Source organism: Athene noctua, chromosome 7 (genome assembly GCF_965140245.1).
Source record: "Athene noctua chromosome 7, bAthNoc1.hap1.1, whole genome shotgun sequence".
Lineage (NCBI taxonomy): Eukaryota > Metazoa > Chordata > Aves > Strigiformes > Strigidae > Athene > Athene noctua.
Window position 1 is genome coordinate 7,713,605 of NC_134043.1, and position 19,055 is coordinate 7,732,659.

The 19,055-nt window shown below is 41.1% G+C and overlaps 1 protein-coding gene across 1 annotated transcript; it reads left to right on the forward strand.

Annotated features, from left to right (window-relative positions):
• Positions 1–3,104: 3,104 nt before the first annotated feature.
• Positions 3,105–18,280, forward strand: MCM6 (minichromosome maintenance complex component 6). Its single transcript, XM_074910545.1, has 17 exons — positions 3,105–3,230; positions 3,962–4,108; positions 4,659–4,769; positions 6,177–6,426; positions 7,125–7,290; positions 7,377–7,522; positions 8,384–8,534; positions 9,184–9,325; positions 10,285–10,426; positions 10,567–10,674; positions 11,307–11,462; positions 12,538–12,666; positions 13,736–13,897; positions 15,034–15,169; positions 15,425–15,592; positions 16,519–16,658; positions 17,288–18,280. The coding sequence occupies exons 1-17, from the start codon at positions 3,121–3,123 to the stop codon at positions 17,399–17,401; spliced, it is 2,478 nt and encodes an 825-aa protein (XP_074766646.1). The 5' UTR covers positions 3,105–3,120; the 3' UTR covers positions 17,402–18,280.
• The last annotated feature ends 775 nt before the right edge of the window (positions 18,281–19,055 follow it).

Here is a 19,055-nt window from a genome sequence, read left to right on the forward strand (position 1 = left end):
TCATACTAAAGGTCAGTTAGGTAAAGTACTGGAAATGTGAAAGTTAAACTTTGTTTAGAAGTCAAACAATTCAAGGAATAATATACTTAGCAGCTTTGCTTATGAGTCTGTTGTAATTAATTTACCATGGAATCTTCCTCAAATTATTAACTTTAAAATTTTACAGTGTACCCAGTTGTACTTTGCAAAGCTAAGTGGATTATAAACACAGCTTATCATCACAAGCTTACTACTGATGAATCCCAAGTTTCAAAACAGTTGTTTCATTCAGCCAACTGGAATGAATTTAATTCCTTTTGTTCATATGGAACTGGTAATGCATTCCACTTCAGAAGCTCATCCTTTTAGTTAGGAGCAACATTTCATGCCAACAAAAAAAAAAATATTCTGAGAACTATGTTTCTTGCTCTAGGTTTGGCAGCAAATACATTCCTGTAACAACTGTGCTTATCCCAGTTCTGTTAAGAGTTATTCAAGCTCATCTTGTAGTTTGATTTATTCACAGGAGCTGCACAAGAGCAAGAATTCGGATGGAGACCCTGATTCCTTTGTATGCAGAATCCTTTCATGCAGTTTTTCTTAGCTAACTGAAAATAATTATGATCATAAATCAAAATGCAAAGTGCATTTGTCCTGTGTGTAATCTTAACAGGATACTTTAGTGACAGCTGTGCATTGTTAGAACTTAGTTTGAAACCTTGCAAATAGTAATTTTAGAACTTCATGTGCAGGTAAGTGACTCTGGTTTGGTAGCTCTGGAAAAGTGAAACTTATATAGTCTCTTATTTCCAGTAATTTGCAGAAGTTCAGCATTTATAGAAAGTCCACATTGCTGCTGCTTCTCCACCAGTTAAAATGTTTTCTGTTTTGTTTTTTTTTTTCTTTCATCATATCCAGATGGTAATTACAGTTAATTAAGGAACTATAAAGGATGCGGGTAAGGAATAACCAAGGAGTCATCTGCTCAAAACAAACACAAAGCTTCAGTTTGCTTCTGAAGTTTAGCTACATTTTCCTGTGAAAACCCATCTGTGTGAGCTTTCTGAATCTGCCCAGCAGGAAAGAGGAGTCAGGCTGTTGTTTTGGACCGAAGTGCAGGACTGGTTGCCCAGAGCTGCACATGCCTCTTGAGGGGTTAAGCCCAGTGGGCAGCTAAGCACCATACAGCTGATGGGGAAGAGGAAAGGAAGAATAAAAGCAGGAAAACTTTGTGCTTCCACCCTGGGCCAGTCAATTCCCAGTGTATTGGACACCCCCCCAGGTGAAAGCAAACCGTGGCCTGCACTCTGCTGCCAAAGGGACAGAGGAGAACGCTTGGCACATCCGTTGTGGCACACTGCTAGGCTGCCCTGGACACCAGTCCATAGCAGGGCTCTGCCATGTCCTGTACGGAGATGTGATTTCATTCAGGCCATGGAGTCTGCTGTTAACCTCCACCCCATACACTCTGCAGCCCACAATGGGTCCTCTTCGAGCACGTTCCTGTGTGCCAAAAAAAGAGAGAGCCTGAAAAAAGTGTTTTCTTGACAGTCTTCTCCAGAGCGCATAACTTGCCCAAACAGATTTTAATTATTTACTATTCCTTGTTTGGTTATTATCATTGTCTGCATGCAGGCTGTGGGTAGATTTTTTTTTTTTTTTTTGTAGAGAGAAATTATGGAAAACCAGAAGACATTATCTAGAGTGATTTATTATTTCTTTTAAAGTAAAGAAGCCTCACAGCTTGTGCACATTATTTGCTAGTATCTCACAAAATTCAGAATTGATTCACTGCAAGTTTTTAAAGTTATCAACTTAGTTTCTTTGGATTTAAAAGAGCATATAAAAGAGGATAAATTGTAAATAGTTGGGCAGTTTTTCTTCCATTTTGCCACCTCTTCAGCCCTTAACCATCTTCAAAAATGAAAAATGAAAAAAAAAAAACAACCCACCCTCAAAAAGGTGTAATTATGTACCAAAGCACAACAACCTCCATTAAAATAATCAACTTTCAAAAAAAGACTAACCCAGCCAGAACCTCTACTCTGATCCCCGCTGCAGGGGAGTGACCTATGCAGAATTGAACCTTACACCCAACAAACCGAATTGCCAGGCAGCCTTTACAATTTTGCAGTTCACTCTGTTCACCACACGGCAGGTGCGCTGTGACACGAAGTAACGCTGCCGCAGGAAGCTTGTGCCACTAGCACTTTTAAAAGTGTTTCAGAACTGGAAGAGGGTTGGCTCTTAGCTGCCTTAATTACAGCAAGATTCCCACTTTAGGCAGAGATTAATGACTTTGCAGGTGGCAGAGCTACCCTAAGTAATTTTTTATAGATACTGGAACGGTTCCTGCTGGCAGGCAACATGTGCCACCAGCTGCCATTCAGCAACGGCTGTCAGCCACAGCATCACTTGGCAAACGTTACCTTAGACCATCCTACCCGCAAATGCAAGGTTACAAACACAAAGCCAAGCGTCCAAGCTAAAGCCTAACCCTCACCTGGTTTAATTTACACCCTTTTCACCTCAGGCTAGTCCTTCAGAAGCCGGAGGTGCAGCCTACCCAGCGGGTCTCGACACAGTGTAGGGGCTTCCACGGCTCCGTGCTCCCTCAGCAGCGACCTGGGTGTACCAGTGCGGTTTTAACTCCGGTTAACGTAGCTGGCCTGCTTCTCCGGGAAACCGGGAAAGTTAACTGCAGGTAAAACTGTGCTCAAGCTGCCCACATACATAGACATACATACATACTTATGGGACGCATTTCTCCACAAAAGGTTTAAGCATCTCCACAGCATTGACAAGTTTACTGGCAAACCCACACCAACCAATTTGCAAAGGCAGACAAACCACTCCCCTCACAGAGCCCTGCCTCCGCCGGAATTCACCCTCCCCGGGGCAGGAACCCGCCCCCCGCCACCGCCCCGCCCTCAGCCCCGACGCGCCCTTCGCCTTTGGCGCCAAAACGCCCGTGAGGGGAGAGGGAACCGGGGCGGGCTCGGCGGGACGGCGGCCGCCGATTGGTCGGTGGGGCGGGGCTCGGCGGGACGGCGGCCGCCGATTGGCCGGCGCGGCAGCTCACGTGGGGTGCGCTGTGGCGCGAACCGCTGTGGCGCTGGGTTGGCGGCTGGTGCGGCCGGGATGGACCTGGCGGTGGCGGCGGGGAACGCGGGCGCGGCGCAGCAGCACCAGCAGCTCCGTGATGAGGTGGCCGAGAAGTGCCAGAAGTTGTTCCAGGACTTCTTAGAGGAGTGAGTGAGAGGGGCCGGGCCGGGCGGCGGGCGGGCAGGGCGGCAGGAGGCGGCGGGCCGCAGGCGCCTCACGGAGTGGGCCGCCATTTGGCGAGGGTGAGATCGTGTTAGGGCCCGTCGCTCCCATCTCTCGTGTTTCAGTCAGAAAAGCTCTGCCATCGTCTGAGCCCGCCGCTGAGGCCCTGCTCAGGCGTGAGGTGTCTGCCTCGCGAGGGGCGCAGGAATGCACCCTTGGTTGGCAAAATCCATCCCAAGCAGCTTTCAGTGGGACTTTGTTAGGTGCATCAGTCCCCTTTTAACGAAGTTTTGTGACAGCCAGGTTGAAAATCCCTTTTGCGGCCTGTTTGTGACACCGTAATACGTCCGACTTCCTGTGTTTTGTCTTCCGAGGGACCTTTCAGCAGCAAACAAGGGAACAGTTAACATCACCTTGAGGAACACAAAAAAAACCCCGTTTTGCTGGTGCAGAGTCATTGTTAAGCCATAAATAAAATTCTGTGTGTCAAACCACCTATATGAAATGCAGATCCAGTGTGTCTGTGCTGGGATGTTCAGAGAACGGATGTAGCAAGGGGGGTGGAAGGAGAAATATTGGAAAAGATGTTTGCAAGGGACTGTGGGGTGCTGTTGTTCTCTTGCACACTTCTTAATGTATGCAATCCTTCTCTTTCCTGAATTCAGAACTATTCAGTTGCAGCCTGATATTTAACTGAAATGTTTTCCTGAATCAGGTTCCAGAACAGCGATGGGGAGGTCAAATACTTGCGTGATGCAGAAGAACTGATTCGGCCAGAGCGGAACACGTTGATCGTAAGCTTTGCAGATTTGGAACAGTTCAATCAGCAGCTCTCTACCACTATTCAGGAAGAATTTTACAGGTAAAGTGTTGAGATTACCTGAGAGTCGATCAGTGCGGTGGTCTCAGGCCTGTAACATCATATATATTATGTAAAAAAAAAAGGTTTATCTGCTTTCTGTATCCTGAAAACACATTTACGATTTTTTTTTTTTTACTGGATCAAAACTTACTTCTTAATGGATTCCTCTCTAGAAACCATTAGTTCACTGGGAAATTGCATTAAAGAAGTAGATGGTCAGTACAGAAATACAGAATAAACTCTAGAACTACTTGCTCTGAAAATATTTTATTAAACCAGTGTCTTATTTTGAGGATCTACTTCTTAACAGAAGGATAAAAGTGTCATAAAATGAGACTTTAAAAAGTCTTTTCAGACAGTAAAGCAAATGACGTTATTATGCCGTGGTCTCTTATTTAGCATATTTAAACTAGCTTTTGTGTGTTCTTGCATAATGTGGCAGTAAAGACCATAACCTAGTAATGTATGATACCTGCCTTTGATGTAGTCTAAAACAAAGAATGCATTTTGATAGCTTCTATAAAATTTGAATTTATTTTCTGTATTTCAGGGTTTACCCTTATCTCTGCCGAGCAGTAAAGACTTTTGCCAGAGATCATGGAAATGTTCCTTCAAACAAGGACTTCTATGTTGCATTCCAAGATCTGCCTACCAGACACAAGTAAGATTAATTGCAGAAGCTTGTGCATTTTTACTACTGGAAAAAAGTGTCAAAGGATACTGAAAATGTTTCTGTTATATAGAGTGAAATGTACAGTTGACCAGTACAATTGTGAAGAAGTTTACTGATCTTGTGCAGGATATTTTTTGAAAGTTTTTCATTTCTGAGTTGTACTCAGATACTTATATTCATCATATTGCACAAAAAAAGTAACTTATCTAATTAAAAAAGTATGTTGCTTTTGAAGTACTAGTGAAGTAACTTTTGCATTGGTTTGACCTTTAGTATTAATCTAAAAGTTTATGTAAAATCAAAAATTGAGACTGTATTCTAGTAGCTTTGTTTCTTTTTTCCATTGCAACTGTTCTTTAGTCACAGACTGAATGAATCTATGTTGCCTTTTAGTATCCTGGGCCTAAAAGTCATGGAGTCATAGAATATGAGGTTGGAGGGGATCTCAAGGATCATCTGGTCCAACCTTCCTTGGCAAAAGCACAGCCTAGACAAGGTGGCCCAGCACCCTTCCAGCTGAATCTGAAAAGTGTCCAGTGTTGGGGAATCCACCACTTCCCTGGGGAGATTATCCCAGTGGCTGATCATTCTCATTGTGGAAGATTTCCCTCTTGTGTCCAGTCAGAATCTCCCCAGGAGTAACCTGTGCCCATTACCCCTCATCTTTTCCATGTGACTCCCTGTACAAAGGGAGTCTCCATCTTCTTTGTACCCGCCCTTTAAATACTGGAACACGGTGATAAGGTCTCCCCAAGCCGTCTCCTCTCAAGGCTGAACAAACCCAGGTCTCTCAGCCTTTCCTCCCACGGCTGCCCAGTCCCTTGATCATCTTTGTGGCCCTTCTCTGGGCCCTCTCCAGCCCATCCACATCTTTTTTGTATAGCTTGACCAAAACTGAACACAGGATTCCTGTGGTGGGGCCTGACAAGGGCTGAGTAGAGCGGGACAATGACTTTCTCTCTGCTGGGGATGCCCTTGCTGATGCAGCCCAGCACCCCGTTGGCTTTCTTTGCTGCAGCAGCAGCAGCAGCACTGTTCTCATACTGAGCTGCTTGTCCACCAGGACCCCCAGGTCCTTTCACAGAGCTGCTCCCCAGCCGGGTAGATCCCAGCCTGTGCTGCGTTCCTGGATTATGTTTCCCCAGGTGCAAGACTTTACACTTCTCCTTGTGAACTTCATGAGGTTCTTGTTATCCCCCTCTTCCAGCCTATCCAGGTGTCCCTGCAGGGTGCCTCTCCCTTCCGCAGCGTCCACCTCCCCACTCAGTTTGGTATCATCAGCAAACTTCATCAGGGTACATGTGATGCCATCATCCAGATCACTTATGAAGAGATTAAACAGCACTGAACTGTCATCTTACGAATTTAATCCTTATGAATTTCTGTTTTAAACAGAATTCGAGAACTGACATCAGCAAAAATCGGCTCACTGATGCGTATCAGTGGACAGGTGGTACGTACCCACCCGGTCCATCCTGAGCTTGTAAGTGGAACCTTCCTGTGCCTTGACTGCCAGACAGTGATTAAAGATGTGGAACAGCAATTTAAATATACACAGCCAAACATCTGCAGAAACCCAGTCTGTGCCAATAGAAGGAGATTCCTGCTGGACACAAACAAATCAAGATTTGTTGATTTTCAAAAGGTACAGTGGGACGTTGGGGAACGACAACAAACAAGATGATGTACTTGTGGTAGTTAAGGTGTTTGTACTGCTGCCCATTGAAGACAGTTAATTTTGGTTCTGTCAACATCAAGAAAAGCCCTCAAGAAAAGGCACCGGAATTTCTGCAAATAGTTTCTTTCTGGCTATGGAAGGCTTATGTGTAAGCATGGGAAATCATGAGTAGTATCAAAGCAGTTTTGTTGCATGATATTTATTGTCTAAGTAAGGCACTGAAAACCCATATATTTGAGCCATTGTTAGTCTCATGTTACAGGTATATCACGTGTAGTTGTTTTACACGAGTATGGAAAGAGGTGTGTTTTAGTGTCTGCAGTGTTTTGCTCTTCCAGGTTGATTTACTCTGCCAAATCCTCAGCACTACATATCCTGCAATAATATTTTGTGTCAGTCATATTAACTGGACTCTTCATGTTGCTTTTCCCAGCCCTCAGAATTGTCATTGTGGCCCCTGTATATCCTCTTAAGTTTCTCCAAGACTCCTTAGATACTGATGAGTGAAGGGATTTTTGGTGGTTGTCTTATTGCATGAGGAATTTCATGACTGACATGGATGGCAGCAATCAAGTGGTACTTAGGATATTTACTAGCAGCTTCGCTTTTAAGCAGTTTCAAACTGGTGACACCTGCTAAATGCTTGATATTCTCTCCCTCCCCAGGTTCGCATTCAGGAGACGCAGGCCGAGCTGCCGCGTGGCAGCATCCCTCGCAGCGTGGAAGTGATCTTGCGTGCAGAAGCAGTGGAGTCTGCTCAGGCAGGTGACAAATGTGACTTCACAGGATCACTGATTGTCGTGCCTGATGTGTCCCAGCTCTCAACACCAGGTTTGTTGCTACCACTCGTGATCTGGATGACACATCCCTCCTGTTTGTTCTGGGAACTGCTGTTCTGACTCCCGCTCTCATGGCAGGGGTGCGCGCAGAAACCGGCTCCCGGGTGAGCGGGACAGAGGGCTATGAAACCGAAGGCATCCGAGGACTTCGTGCCCTTGGAGTCAGAGAACTGTCTTATAAACTGGTCTTTCTAGCTTGTTACGTTGCTCCAACAAATCCACGGGTGAGTCTAGAAAGAAAATAGTTTTAAAGCTCTTGATGATTTCTGCTCTGTATGGTTTTACCTCAAATTAGGGAGCGAGAATGGGTAGGGCTTTAAATATGTATGTGTTCCACCTTCCTGTGTATTTGACTGTCTTTATATTCTGATTGGATTTATATAGCAAGTTTTTTTGTCTTTATTGTTCCTAGCAGTTTTCACAGATATTTGATTATTTGCTAATATTATCAGTTTATTCTAAAGAGCTAACCGGTCCATTTATTTCTGTTCAGTTTTCATCCATTTCTGCAGCATTTCCTTTTCCTCTAGGAAATCCTACTGTTTCATTTTCTCAGAGGGAAAACAGTGATCCTTCTTGTTCTCTCTGGTTTATCATGTAACATCTTGGGATGTTACTACAACATAATAAGTAATCCTGACTGTGGCTGGGTTTTAGCATGGTATGATATTTTAATCTGCAATTCTGCTAGCAGCTTCACTGTCACATATGATAAAAATAGCATCTGTTATTTTCTGGGTGTGGAAGTTTCCTGCCTCATTTCAGAGTAATGAAAGATCTTGTAAATTCCAGTTAATGAAGAATGCTTACAAAGGCAAATTTTAGCCAAAGGAAGCCACACTGGTTTACTCTCTGATCTCTGGACAAGCATCTCTCCTGGGTTTTTCTCACTAACTGAAGTTATACTCCATTGATTTTGCCCCCTAGAAAACTCTGTTGGTTTTTTAGGTGATGAGCTTCCTTAACCTAAGGTCAGCTTTTCTGGATATATTCCATTTAGTTCATGGAGCAAGTTTTTGTAACCTCCTGTCTGCAGTACTCACATTCAGTAGTGATCATGTTAATTTTTTTTTTCCTTTGTTTAGTTTGGTGGAAAAGAGCTCCGAGATGAAGAACAGACTGCAGAAAGCATTAAAAACCAAATGTCTGTGAAGGAGTGGGAAAAGGTTTTTGAAATGAGCCAAGATAAGAACCTTTACCATAACCTGTGCACCAGCCTCTTCCCCACTATCCATGGTAAGAGTCCAGTTTTTGCCTCGAAGAGGGAAGATTTCACTTGTGAAAATGTTCTTTTTGCTGTCCATGTAGTGCCATTTTGGGAAAGCTTTAAAGTCCTGTGGTAACTACCACAAACTCTCCCCTTCAGCACTCACTTTACTAGAAAAGAAGAATTTATTTCCTGAGTACTTGCTCTGTTTAATCATTAAGGCCTGCAAGACTATTCAAAATAGTTGGGTTTGCTGTTTGGTGATCTACTACTAAACTCTACAGTTGGATATAGGCTTTGTTTTATATGGGCTTCCTTCAAAAAATTTGAGGATTCCAAACATTTTTATGCTGTTGTGCACATGTGTGTGTGCAATTGGTTTTGGCTCAGAACTAGTTTGAGGACTTACGTTGGTTACGTCTGAAAAGTTGGATCAGGTGGATTTTGTCCATATTCTGAGCCACTGTAGCACAAAGGAATTCAGCTGCTTTCTGAGTCATTCTTCCCTGAAACTGTATTGAGCACATAAATGCAGTTTTAGTGGATGTTTAGCAAATAAGTAATTTCTGCGTGGATGTGCCCAAATGCTCTAAAATTCTAGTGGGCTGGAGTTTTTTCTGAATAGGAAAAATGTGATGTTTTCTTTGGATTTTCAGTTGAGTGGTTTTTCTGTGGCAGGTAATGATGAAGTGAAACGTGGGGTCCTGCTGATGCTTTTTGGAGGGGTTCCTAAGACCACTTCAGAAGGCACTTCCTTGCGTGGGGACATTAATGTTTGTGTTGTTGGTGATCCAAGTACAGCCAAGAGTCAATTTCTAAAGTAAGCATCTCATTAAAACTCAGTATTTAAATATTGTCCAGTGTGACTAGAGCTATAAATGTGTACTATGCCTTTTCTGTGTTAAACTGAGGAAAGGGAAATAAAATATTTGAGAATATTTTCCGGGAATTATTTGGATGTGGTTGAATTATTTAAACAGGGCTGAAACAAACTCAACAAGCCCCTGTGGTAATAACAAAGAATGAGTTAAGATTTTTTTTGTTGTTCAGGTAGTTACAAAAGTATGGATTTCCAAATATATTCAAAAGACATTGAATTGTGTATCTTAAAATATCAAATATAGATGAAATAATTATTTTCTCTTTTTAGATTAGTCTAAATTGGTAGGTCCTAACACTTTGGACGAATGGACAGCTGTTAACCCTGAAAAATAATTATGAAATAATTAGGTTTTATGCTACACCTTATGCTATAATTATTTTTTATTTAAAATTCTATTTAATACGGTTTTATTTTATTATGGTGCTTGTTTACCTCTGCATCATTCTCCATGAAGCTGAGGTCCTTGCAGCATACACTGCAACTCAGAAGCAACGCAGAAGCTGCCTTAGGCTGCCTGTGGTCAGTCTCGCTGCTTCCTGCTATGAAGCCATTTGTTCCCTTGGGCTGACATTTACCTGACCTGTAAGGAGCTCTGTTAGCTTGTGAAGTCAGCAGAAAACTTGTGGGAGGAGGTCCGGCTTGTTTTTTCTGTTACGGGTGAGTAACAGAGCTGTGATAGACTGCAGTTAGATAAAGATTAGTTTCCAAGGCTTGTTCAAAGATCATTAGGTGTGGGAGGGCCTACCTAAATATTAATTTCTTCTTGAAGGAAGGAACAAGTCCTGGCCTGATAGGTTGAAAGCAGCACTGCATTACCGTTATCTTGTTTCTGCAGGTTTTAATCTGGCCTTTTAATTTTCTGAAACACGATTCCTCACTGTAATTTCTCTCCATAGGCATGTGGATGAGTTCAGTCCTCGTGCTGTATACACCAGTGGAAAAGCCTCCAGTGCTGCTGGTCTAACAGCAGCTGTTGTAAAAGATGAAGAGTCTCATGAATTTGTCATTGAAGCTGGAGCACTGATGCTGGCAGATAATGTGAGTCCAGGAACTACAGAGGTTCCTGCCTCCCTGGACTGGTTTTGATTAATGACCAAAAGCCCCAAATTGCTTTAATGATGCTTTTTTCCCAGAAGTGATTGAGTTTGGGTAACTTATTTTTTATTCTTCTGCTGCAGGGGGTTTGTTGCATTGATGAATTTGACAAAATGGACATGCGGGATCAAGTGGCCATTCATGAAGCAATGGAGCAGCAGACTATATCCATTACTAAAGCAGGAGTAAAGGTAGCTTGTGCTATTCCTCTGGCTATGGAATCTGTACGATTGCCTAATTGTTTATTACATGTACTGACCTAGCATCATCTGTCAGATTTTTGTGTCAGCTCTGCAGCTGCCTCACTGGCAGGACAGAGATCACTTGCCTGCAAAGTTTTTGGGCTGCATACTCAAAAAAGATCAGAAATGTTACTGAAAGGTAAAAAGAGATAGTAGTGGACAGGCAACAGAAAAGGGGAAAATCCTAACCTTGAAGTAATCCCAGAAGAGGACGTAGACTTGTGTGTGTTTGTAGAAGTAAAGTGAGTATTTGCACTGTTAAAAACTGGGTGTTGTGAAAAGCAGTCTTAAGGGCTTGTTTCAGTATTGTTGGCAAGAATGTGACAATGTTAAAATATTGATTCATCAAACTGTGTCTTGGGGCAGAGACCTGGCTAGCAAGGATTGATCAGAAGCATTTGGGCTCTTCTGAGAAGTGATTGTTGTAATACTTCCATTGAAACTCCTTCTAAAAGATATTATGCTAACTTATTCAAATTACGATGACTTTGTTTAGCAAGTGGTCACAGGGTTGTTTTTTTTTTTTGTTTTTGTTTTTTTTTTGTTTTTTTTGTTTTTTTTTGTTTTTTTTTCATTTTCAGGCTACCCTGAATGCCAGAACCTCCATTTTGGCTGCAGCAAACCCAGTTGGTGGGCGCTATGACAGATCCAAGTCACTGAAACAGAATATAAACCTGTCAGCTCCCATCATGTCTCGATTTGATCTCTTCTTCATCCTTGTGGATGAATGTAATGAGGTAATTTTAAGGAATTGTAGAATAATTTAAGTCAGAAAAGACCTCTGGAGGTCTCTAGTCTAAGCTCACGCTCAAAGCAGATCACTGAGAACAGGTTGCCAGGACCTTGATCTGGAGAGTTTTGACTCTCTCCAAGGATGGAGATTCTGCAGCCTCCCTAGGCCCCCAACTGCAATGTTTGACAACTCTTGTGTGTGTAAAAAAAATAATAATTTCTGTATCTAATCAGAATTTCTCATGGTTCAGTTTTTGTCGGTTGCCTCTTGTCAATCTGTACCTCTACGAACAATCTGGCTCCATCATATCTATACTTGCCCAATGAGGCAGTTGCTTTCTTTCCAAGCTGAATAGGCCCAGCTCTTTCAGCTTTTCCTCATAGATCGTGTGCTTCTGCCCTCTCACCATTTTGGTGGCCCTCTGAAATCTTAGGTGAAGCTGATCTCATGAGAGCATCTTGCTGCTGCTTTTCTTTTGTCTGCAAAGTTAGAAGCTGGCAGTACAAATTTGAACACGGTCTGCTGAATACAAGGATACTGCCTTTTCATCTTGTAGTGATTTGACCTGCAAACTTAACACCATTAGTCATTTTTACAAATGGCTGGTCACTAAGGCTAAGACTGCTACCACCTGTCTATGTGGCATTTGCCTTGGGAACGCATGAGATACAGAGATTAATGTTGGTTTGGTGCTATTCTCTCCACTGTTTTACTCACAGTGATTGTCTAATTGAGAAGGGACTGATGAAAGAGCCAGAGTAGGCTGAAAAAGGAAAAAGCAGTTCCCACGCTGCAAAGTGCTGTTTTCTGCCTCTTATATGGCTAACTCGTAACCCAGGAGAGTTCCAAGAGGTTATAAATCCTAAAACTGCCTTTTATCCCTTCTCCGCTGTGTTTCCTTGTATTAAAAACCTCCAGGGCATTCTCCTGGACTTTCTGGCAGAGAGTCTGGCTTCTGGAAGGACTAGCTCTGCCATGAGGAGTGCGAACGAGGGAGGGGAATGGGAAAGAAGAATATAGCTGTTGTTTTGACATTTGGCTGATGTTGTGAAAGTGATCTGACAGCAATAATATCCCAGGTTACTGATTACGCCATTGCCAGACGCATAGTGGATCTGCATTCCAGAGTAGAAGAATCTGTTGATCGTGTCTATTCATTAGACGATATCAGAAGGTATCTGCTGTTTGCAAGACAGTTTAAACCAAAGGTAATTCTACATTCTTGTATAAGTTATTCTGTATGAGGAGTTCCAAAGGAGTAGTCACTCGGCATCATGCTTTTTTCCAGATAATGCAGCACTTGTTAGTGTTCTCTCAAGAAAGGAGTCATAAACTCAGATATTATCTAGAAACACAGCATATTTCGGAGCCATGTACTGTTTTTGTTGAATTCCAGGAACTCACCCAGCCCAGCTGAGACTGTATTATAATCAGTAGTCGTAACTGCTTTGGTGGCAGCTCTTAACCTCTGTCTAGAACGACTGAGGGGTCATTTCATAGTTTTATCTCAAGAGCATGGCTTATTCAACATGGCTGCTGCAGAGATTTTTGTATTTTATTGACTTATTACTTAAGCATTTTTTTGGTCTTAATTTTAAAAGGGCATTGTTTCTCAATATTTCTCTGCTTTCTTTGTGATAAAATACAGAACATGGGAAGCTGATCTAACTACAAATTTTTGTGATCTATCCAAGTAGCAGCTTGGCTGGACTACGCGTTAGATTTTTCAGAAGTTATTCTAATGGAGTTCTCAACTGGAAGGAGGGGACACCCTCCCTTACAGAGTTTTGAGAACTCATTTAATTTCCATGTGGTGGGGGGTTTGTTTTCCAGCTGGATCTCTGTGTGTGTAGATAGACTCAAGTTAAAAAGCACGCACCCAAAGCTGTAGTCAGTGTTAGTAAGTGGAGCATATGCTTGTGTGTGTGTTTGCATGCAGAATGAAAGGTGAATAAATGTAGAACAATCTAGTAGAGACACACATGAATTTTGCCTGGAAGCAAGTTGGTAGAACAGAAAAATAGAAATTATCAAAAATTGCTGTAAAATAATTATGTGTCAGTGTACTTACTCTTACTGTAATACCACTGTTACTGTAATTATTACAGTGTAATTATATGATTGCCATTATATTTATATATAGTATGTGTGATAGTATATTTCGGAGAAAAGCAGTAGCTAGTAGAGAAAAGTCTTGAAACTGCCAATCTCATGCAATAAGCATAAACTTTAGTGCTTTTAACATGGCTAACTGTCATACTGTCTTATGTCACAAAGATATCTAAGGAGTCTGAGGACTTTATAGTGGAGCAGTATAAACGACTACGGCAGCGTGATGGCTCTGGAGTGGCCAGGTCATCCTGGAGAATCACAGTGCGACAGCTGGAAAGCATGATTCGGCTGTCTGAAGCTATGGCCCGTATGCACTGCTGTGATGAGGTATCAGGGTTTTGATGAAAGTGTGCATAAATGTTGTAGGAGTTCTGGCTTTGCTATTTGTCCATGGTGGTGTACGTATTTAAATCCTGTGGGTGAGCAGCAGAGTTTAGATCATGTTTTCACTTGGGATGTGGTCATACTCGGTCTGAATTTGTACACCAGAAATACTGGGTTTAAGGTATGTCTTGTAAAACTGAGATCAGCTGGTCCAAGCAGAGATCATGCATGTTTTTGCATTACAGTTTTATCAGCACTTTCAGCCTGTTACCTTGTCAGATCATGACAAATAGGAAGGACAATCATCTATCAATATCAGACAGGGCTGTTGGCAGTGTCTTTCCTAATCTTGCATAGTTTGTAATCTCTCACAGCTCTATTCCATATGCAGTCTAAAAAGCCAAAGGTCATCAAAGTATCTGAACCTCCCAAAGAGTACCTGCGTTTGTGATCTGAGCTCCTCCTCATGTCAGCCAGGGTTGAAATGTACATTGTGTTATGGCTATTAACAGTACTATGACTATTATCCATCTAGTCCCTGCTTTAAAACTCAGCAGGCATTTTGAAATGCTAATTAGGGGTTATGTGACATATGCAGTGATAGAAATTTGCTCACTGGTACTGTGAGGACACCCATTGCGTTCTTTTTAATTAAATTCAGCTTATAAAGAAACAGCTTTTAGTGTATGGCTCAGCTAGAGATGATTTTTCCAGTTTTTGCTTTCCAATTCCAGAGGAGACCCTAATTAATTACATTTTTTTCTTTTTTTCATATTGTTTCTGTTCAGACCCATTTCTTTTGTGTTTCTTGCTCCACTGATCTTTCTTCAAACTGTTCTTGGCCTAAGTAAAAATCTTATCACCTCCACATGATCACTAAAGCCTAAAAGATTTATCAGGCTGCTTATTCCCTCCAAAACCTTGTGTGAACTCAGAGTACTTGTAGCGAGATGTAATTTGACTTGGAGAGTCTTTACTGCTTAGGATTACTCAGGTGAGATGGGTAGAAAGACCCTTTGTCAAAGTCAGGGGTGAGTTTTTTGAGTTATTGGGGAAAAAAACTAGAAGAGTTGAACAGAATTCAACACTGGAAGAGCCACAGTGCCTATTTAATACATCTTTTTTCAACTCTTCCCCAGGTTCACCCAAAACATGTGAAGGAAGCTTTCAGGCTTTTAAATAAGTCTATCATTAGAGTTGAGACTCCCGACATCAATTTAGACCAAGATGATGAACAGCAAATGGAGGATCAAGAGGACCAAGATAGAGTTAATGGTAAATTACTTGTAGAGAATTTTCTCAATAGGGAAAGTCCTTCAGCCTTTACAGCTTACCTTGTTTGAGTATACGTCTCTCTTCAGTTTCTCACCTATTTCTCATCTAACAAGATCTAGAAATCTTGACTCTTATTCAGCCTCCTTTTTGGGTCAGCCACTCAGCTGGCTAGTCAGTGCAACACTTTTCAGTAGCTCAGAGTATTAAGCAGTTAAAAGATGTTACAGATTTAAACCTGGGTGTGTGTCCAAACAGGTGAGGCAGAAGCTCCAGCTGGGGTCAACGGTCCTGTGAATGGGATCAATGGCCATTCTGAGGACGTGAACAAGGATGCCGCACCCAAAGCTTCTCTTAGACTGGGTTTCTCTGAGTATCGACGAATTTCTAATCTCCTGGTGCTGCACCTCAGGAAAGCAGAGGAAGGTAAGGTTTTGTTTAGTAAAAGATGGCAGACCCTGAGTTCATAGAGCAACTGTTACTACATCTCATGCTGTTGTACTTTGGATTTTCACTCCTGCTGAGACACCAAACTAGTTAGGTCAGGTGTGACCCCGTACCCAAGTGGCTATACTACATCTGATGATACAAATATGATTTCTTGGACTTTCTAGCTCTGGTATCTTGTCATCTATCAAAACCCAGTAAGTTCAGGAGCATGTCAACAGAGCAGATCCAGAAAAGGATTTGTAGCATATGCTGGTTTAACCCAGCTAGAAAAGTCAGCAGCACTGAAAACTGTGGCAAGAGCTTGAATGTATGCCAGCAACCAGAGCCTAAAGTATATTATTTAACCAGTATCTACCAAATGACTGCATTGTTTCTTGGGGAGATAAAATATTTCATCTGCAATGACACTACTCCGGTAATGAAATGCAGCAGTAGTCTCATAGCATATACCAGTGCTACTAAGTTTTTGCAAGAGTATGGAGACTATAATATCTGTTGAAAGTGCTGGGTATATGTGGTAGGATGACAGCTTCAGCTTTGTATGTCAGTGATTTTCTTTCGCCCTTACTTAGGGGAAAGTTGTATGAGTCCTTATGACTGCTTTTTCTCAACACTGAAGGCTGATGTGATTGCTAGGCTGATTATATAATTTGTAAGCCACTTGGATGCATAGAACTGAAAGCTTCAATTCTCAATCTAAATATCTCCAATTAAACCATGATACAACAGTCTCCTGTACAAAACACGATGATATAAGAAACAGAACGTCTGATGTTTCTTAAACATATTAAAAAGCATGTTTCTCTCTTCAGCATTGTAAATGTTAACATATAAATCCTCATTTTAATGGTTTGAATAGTATCTTACTGCTGCTGTGTTTGTGCAAATTATTTTCTTTACAGAAGAGGATGATTCATCATTAAAGAAGAGTGAACTTATTAATTGGTATCTAAAGGAAATTGAATCTGAAATAGAATCTGAAGAAGAACTAATAAATAAAAAGAAGATCATAGAGAGAGTCATTCACCGACTTACACATTATGTATGTATAGAGATGGGTGGATAGTGAAAAAAGATTTTAACTTATGTAGTGCAATGTGTAATGGAATACATTAATAACTTGGGAAATGTATTTTGTGATTCTGTGTTATTGACTGATGCAGTATAAATGCCTTCTTTGTTTAATATTTGTTAAAAATAGTTATAGAAAAAATGCTGAAATAAATTAGAGGTGTGTATGAGTAAAAGATCAAAAAAACATCACCATATTATGTCCCTATAGAAATGCAAGTGGTATTGTCTCTATTTCTCTGGTATTAGTTATGCATTAGGATACAGAAATAAAAGCAACACTTTATTCAGTGGATAGCTTTGAGTCAGGGGGGCACTAGGGCAGTTTGGAGGAAGAAGTATGAAAATATAAAATACTTATCATTTTTAAAGGTGCAAAACTGCTAGAAGGAAGTATTCTCCAAAAGCATACTACATATAAGAGCTTTCCACTGAAGGTAATTCTTAAGATTAGGAACATGTCAAAGAGGGAATTCACAATTAAAAGGGTTAAATAATTCATCAATAAGAGGTGCTACCAGTATAAAAAGGAGATCACCTAGAAACAGTACAAGCAATCCTTTCTGTTCTTGTTTGAAAACAAATATTTGTCTGTTGCAGGACCACATTTTGATAGAACTGTCACAGTCAGGACTGAGAGGATCCGGAGAAGAGGAGACTTTTGATGAAGATCCATACCTGGTTGTCAACCCAAACTATCTTTTGGAAGACTAAGGACTGAGAACTAGATCGTAGAGCTGATGAGTTACATGTTGGCAAATGCATTCTTTTCTGCGTTCTTGCAATGGTTGCTGTATAGCTGACATCTTAACTTCCTATGAATGCTTTACTGTGGAAAAAGCGCCAGTGTGGGGTTAGTAATATATGATTGCTCATTTGCACTGAGCATACTCAGAAAGTTTTTAAAGAAATGACACACGTACTAGTTTCATTATTAATTCTGGATTTCACTGACATCATCCAGATGCAGGGAAGATTCATTCAATAACTCTTTCCAGCATCAAACTATGTAGATGCTTCTGTTTTAAACAAGAGGAATTTTGCATTGTTCTCCTATTGTCTTTAGTAGACTTTTTAGGCTATAGGTTTTTACTGGTTTTCTTATTAACATAAATAAAATACTATTAAATGTCTGAAGGTGTCTGGGGGTGGATTTCTTGTTATTTGTATGCAGGATTGCTGTTTTCTATGCCTGTGCTTTGAGGCTGAAAAAGTAGTGATCTAAATGTTTTAATGTCTTGAGAAAGATTAAATTTCCTAGATGACAGATTATATTTTTAAAGAAGTTTTTTTAACTTCCAGCAATGGATAATGAGAAACTCTGGTTGCTTCTCTTTCTTTTTAGATGGACTAAAGATGTGTATGCTCCTGTTGCATATGTAAAGTAGAAAATTGAAAATAGCCAAGCCCAAAGCAAGGCTTTAAGTCAGGAGGTCAGAAACCCCCATCTTGATGAATGTCTTGACTTGTAAGTGAATTGAAAACTGCCATCATTTGTGAGGGTTTTTTTAAGACTATATTTGTAAACTTGTTTGTAGATTTTTCTATACAAAAATTTTACTTAAATTTCTGTTCTCTGTTATTTGCTGTATGCTACGGAATTAATAAAATAATCTATTAAGAATTAAAAATACCTGAATATTATAAAATAAAAACCAACAGAGTGCTTAGTTGTTCAGAACTGCAGGCATAATGTTTCAGCAAGCTTTTCAAGGCTTCCTGAAAAAAAATACTCACCTAGGAATCAAATAGGGCCAAAGTACACAAGTTACAATCCCTGTATAAACTATAAAATTGGCTATTTGAGTGACAGCAAATGTTGAGAGATGTTTTCTATTGTAACTTAAATATTGCTTGATAGAGCAGGAAGTTGTCCAGATGATTCCAGGTGTGCTTTAGACAAAAAGTTGCTTATTAAAAGAAATATACTGGGAGGTGGAATTGACTTTTCAATATACTTAAGTAGAATTTTGTGTTTAGCTGATTTAAACCTTCTGTATTTAGGCAGCACAGACAGCAGTTTCAAGTAAATGCTCTCAGCTTTTCAGTTTTGCTCTGTTTGAACATAGAAAAAGTTGAGCTATCTCTTCCCTGCAGCAGTTCAGGTAGGTGATCTGTGTGTCCACCCTGCTGAAAGAGCATGTGCTCTCAAGGCTGGAGTACTTTGGAAAGCAATAAAATGATGTTGTTCAAATTCCTCGATGTTATCGGGTGTGAGGACACGCATTGTTGCTGCTGCCTGAATTCACATAACAACCGCTTTTCCAAGGGGGGAGGATTCCACATCTTACATTTCCTTTATGCACCCAAGAATTACAGCACAAACGTGCCTCTTGCTGGCCTGCCCACCCTGAGTCATGGTGGCACC

What these genes read in the sequence shown, in the direction of transcription:
- MCM6 (XM_074910545.1), top strand. Translation starts at nt 3,121, where the DNA reads ATGGACCTGGCGGTGGCGGCGGGGAACGCGGGCGCGGCGCAGCAGCAC. An exon ending in CCTCTTCCCCACTATCCATG is followed by an intron (nt 8,535 to 9,183) that starts GTAAGAGTCCAG and finishes TTTCTGTGGCAG; the next exon opens with GTAATGATGAAGTGAAACGT. An exon ending in GTATGCACTGCTGTGATGAG is followed by an intron (nt 13,898 to 15,033) that starts GTATCAGGGTTT and finishes ACTCTTCCCCAG; the next exon opens with GTTCACCCAAAACATGTGAA.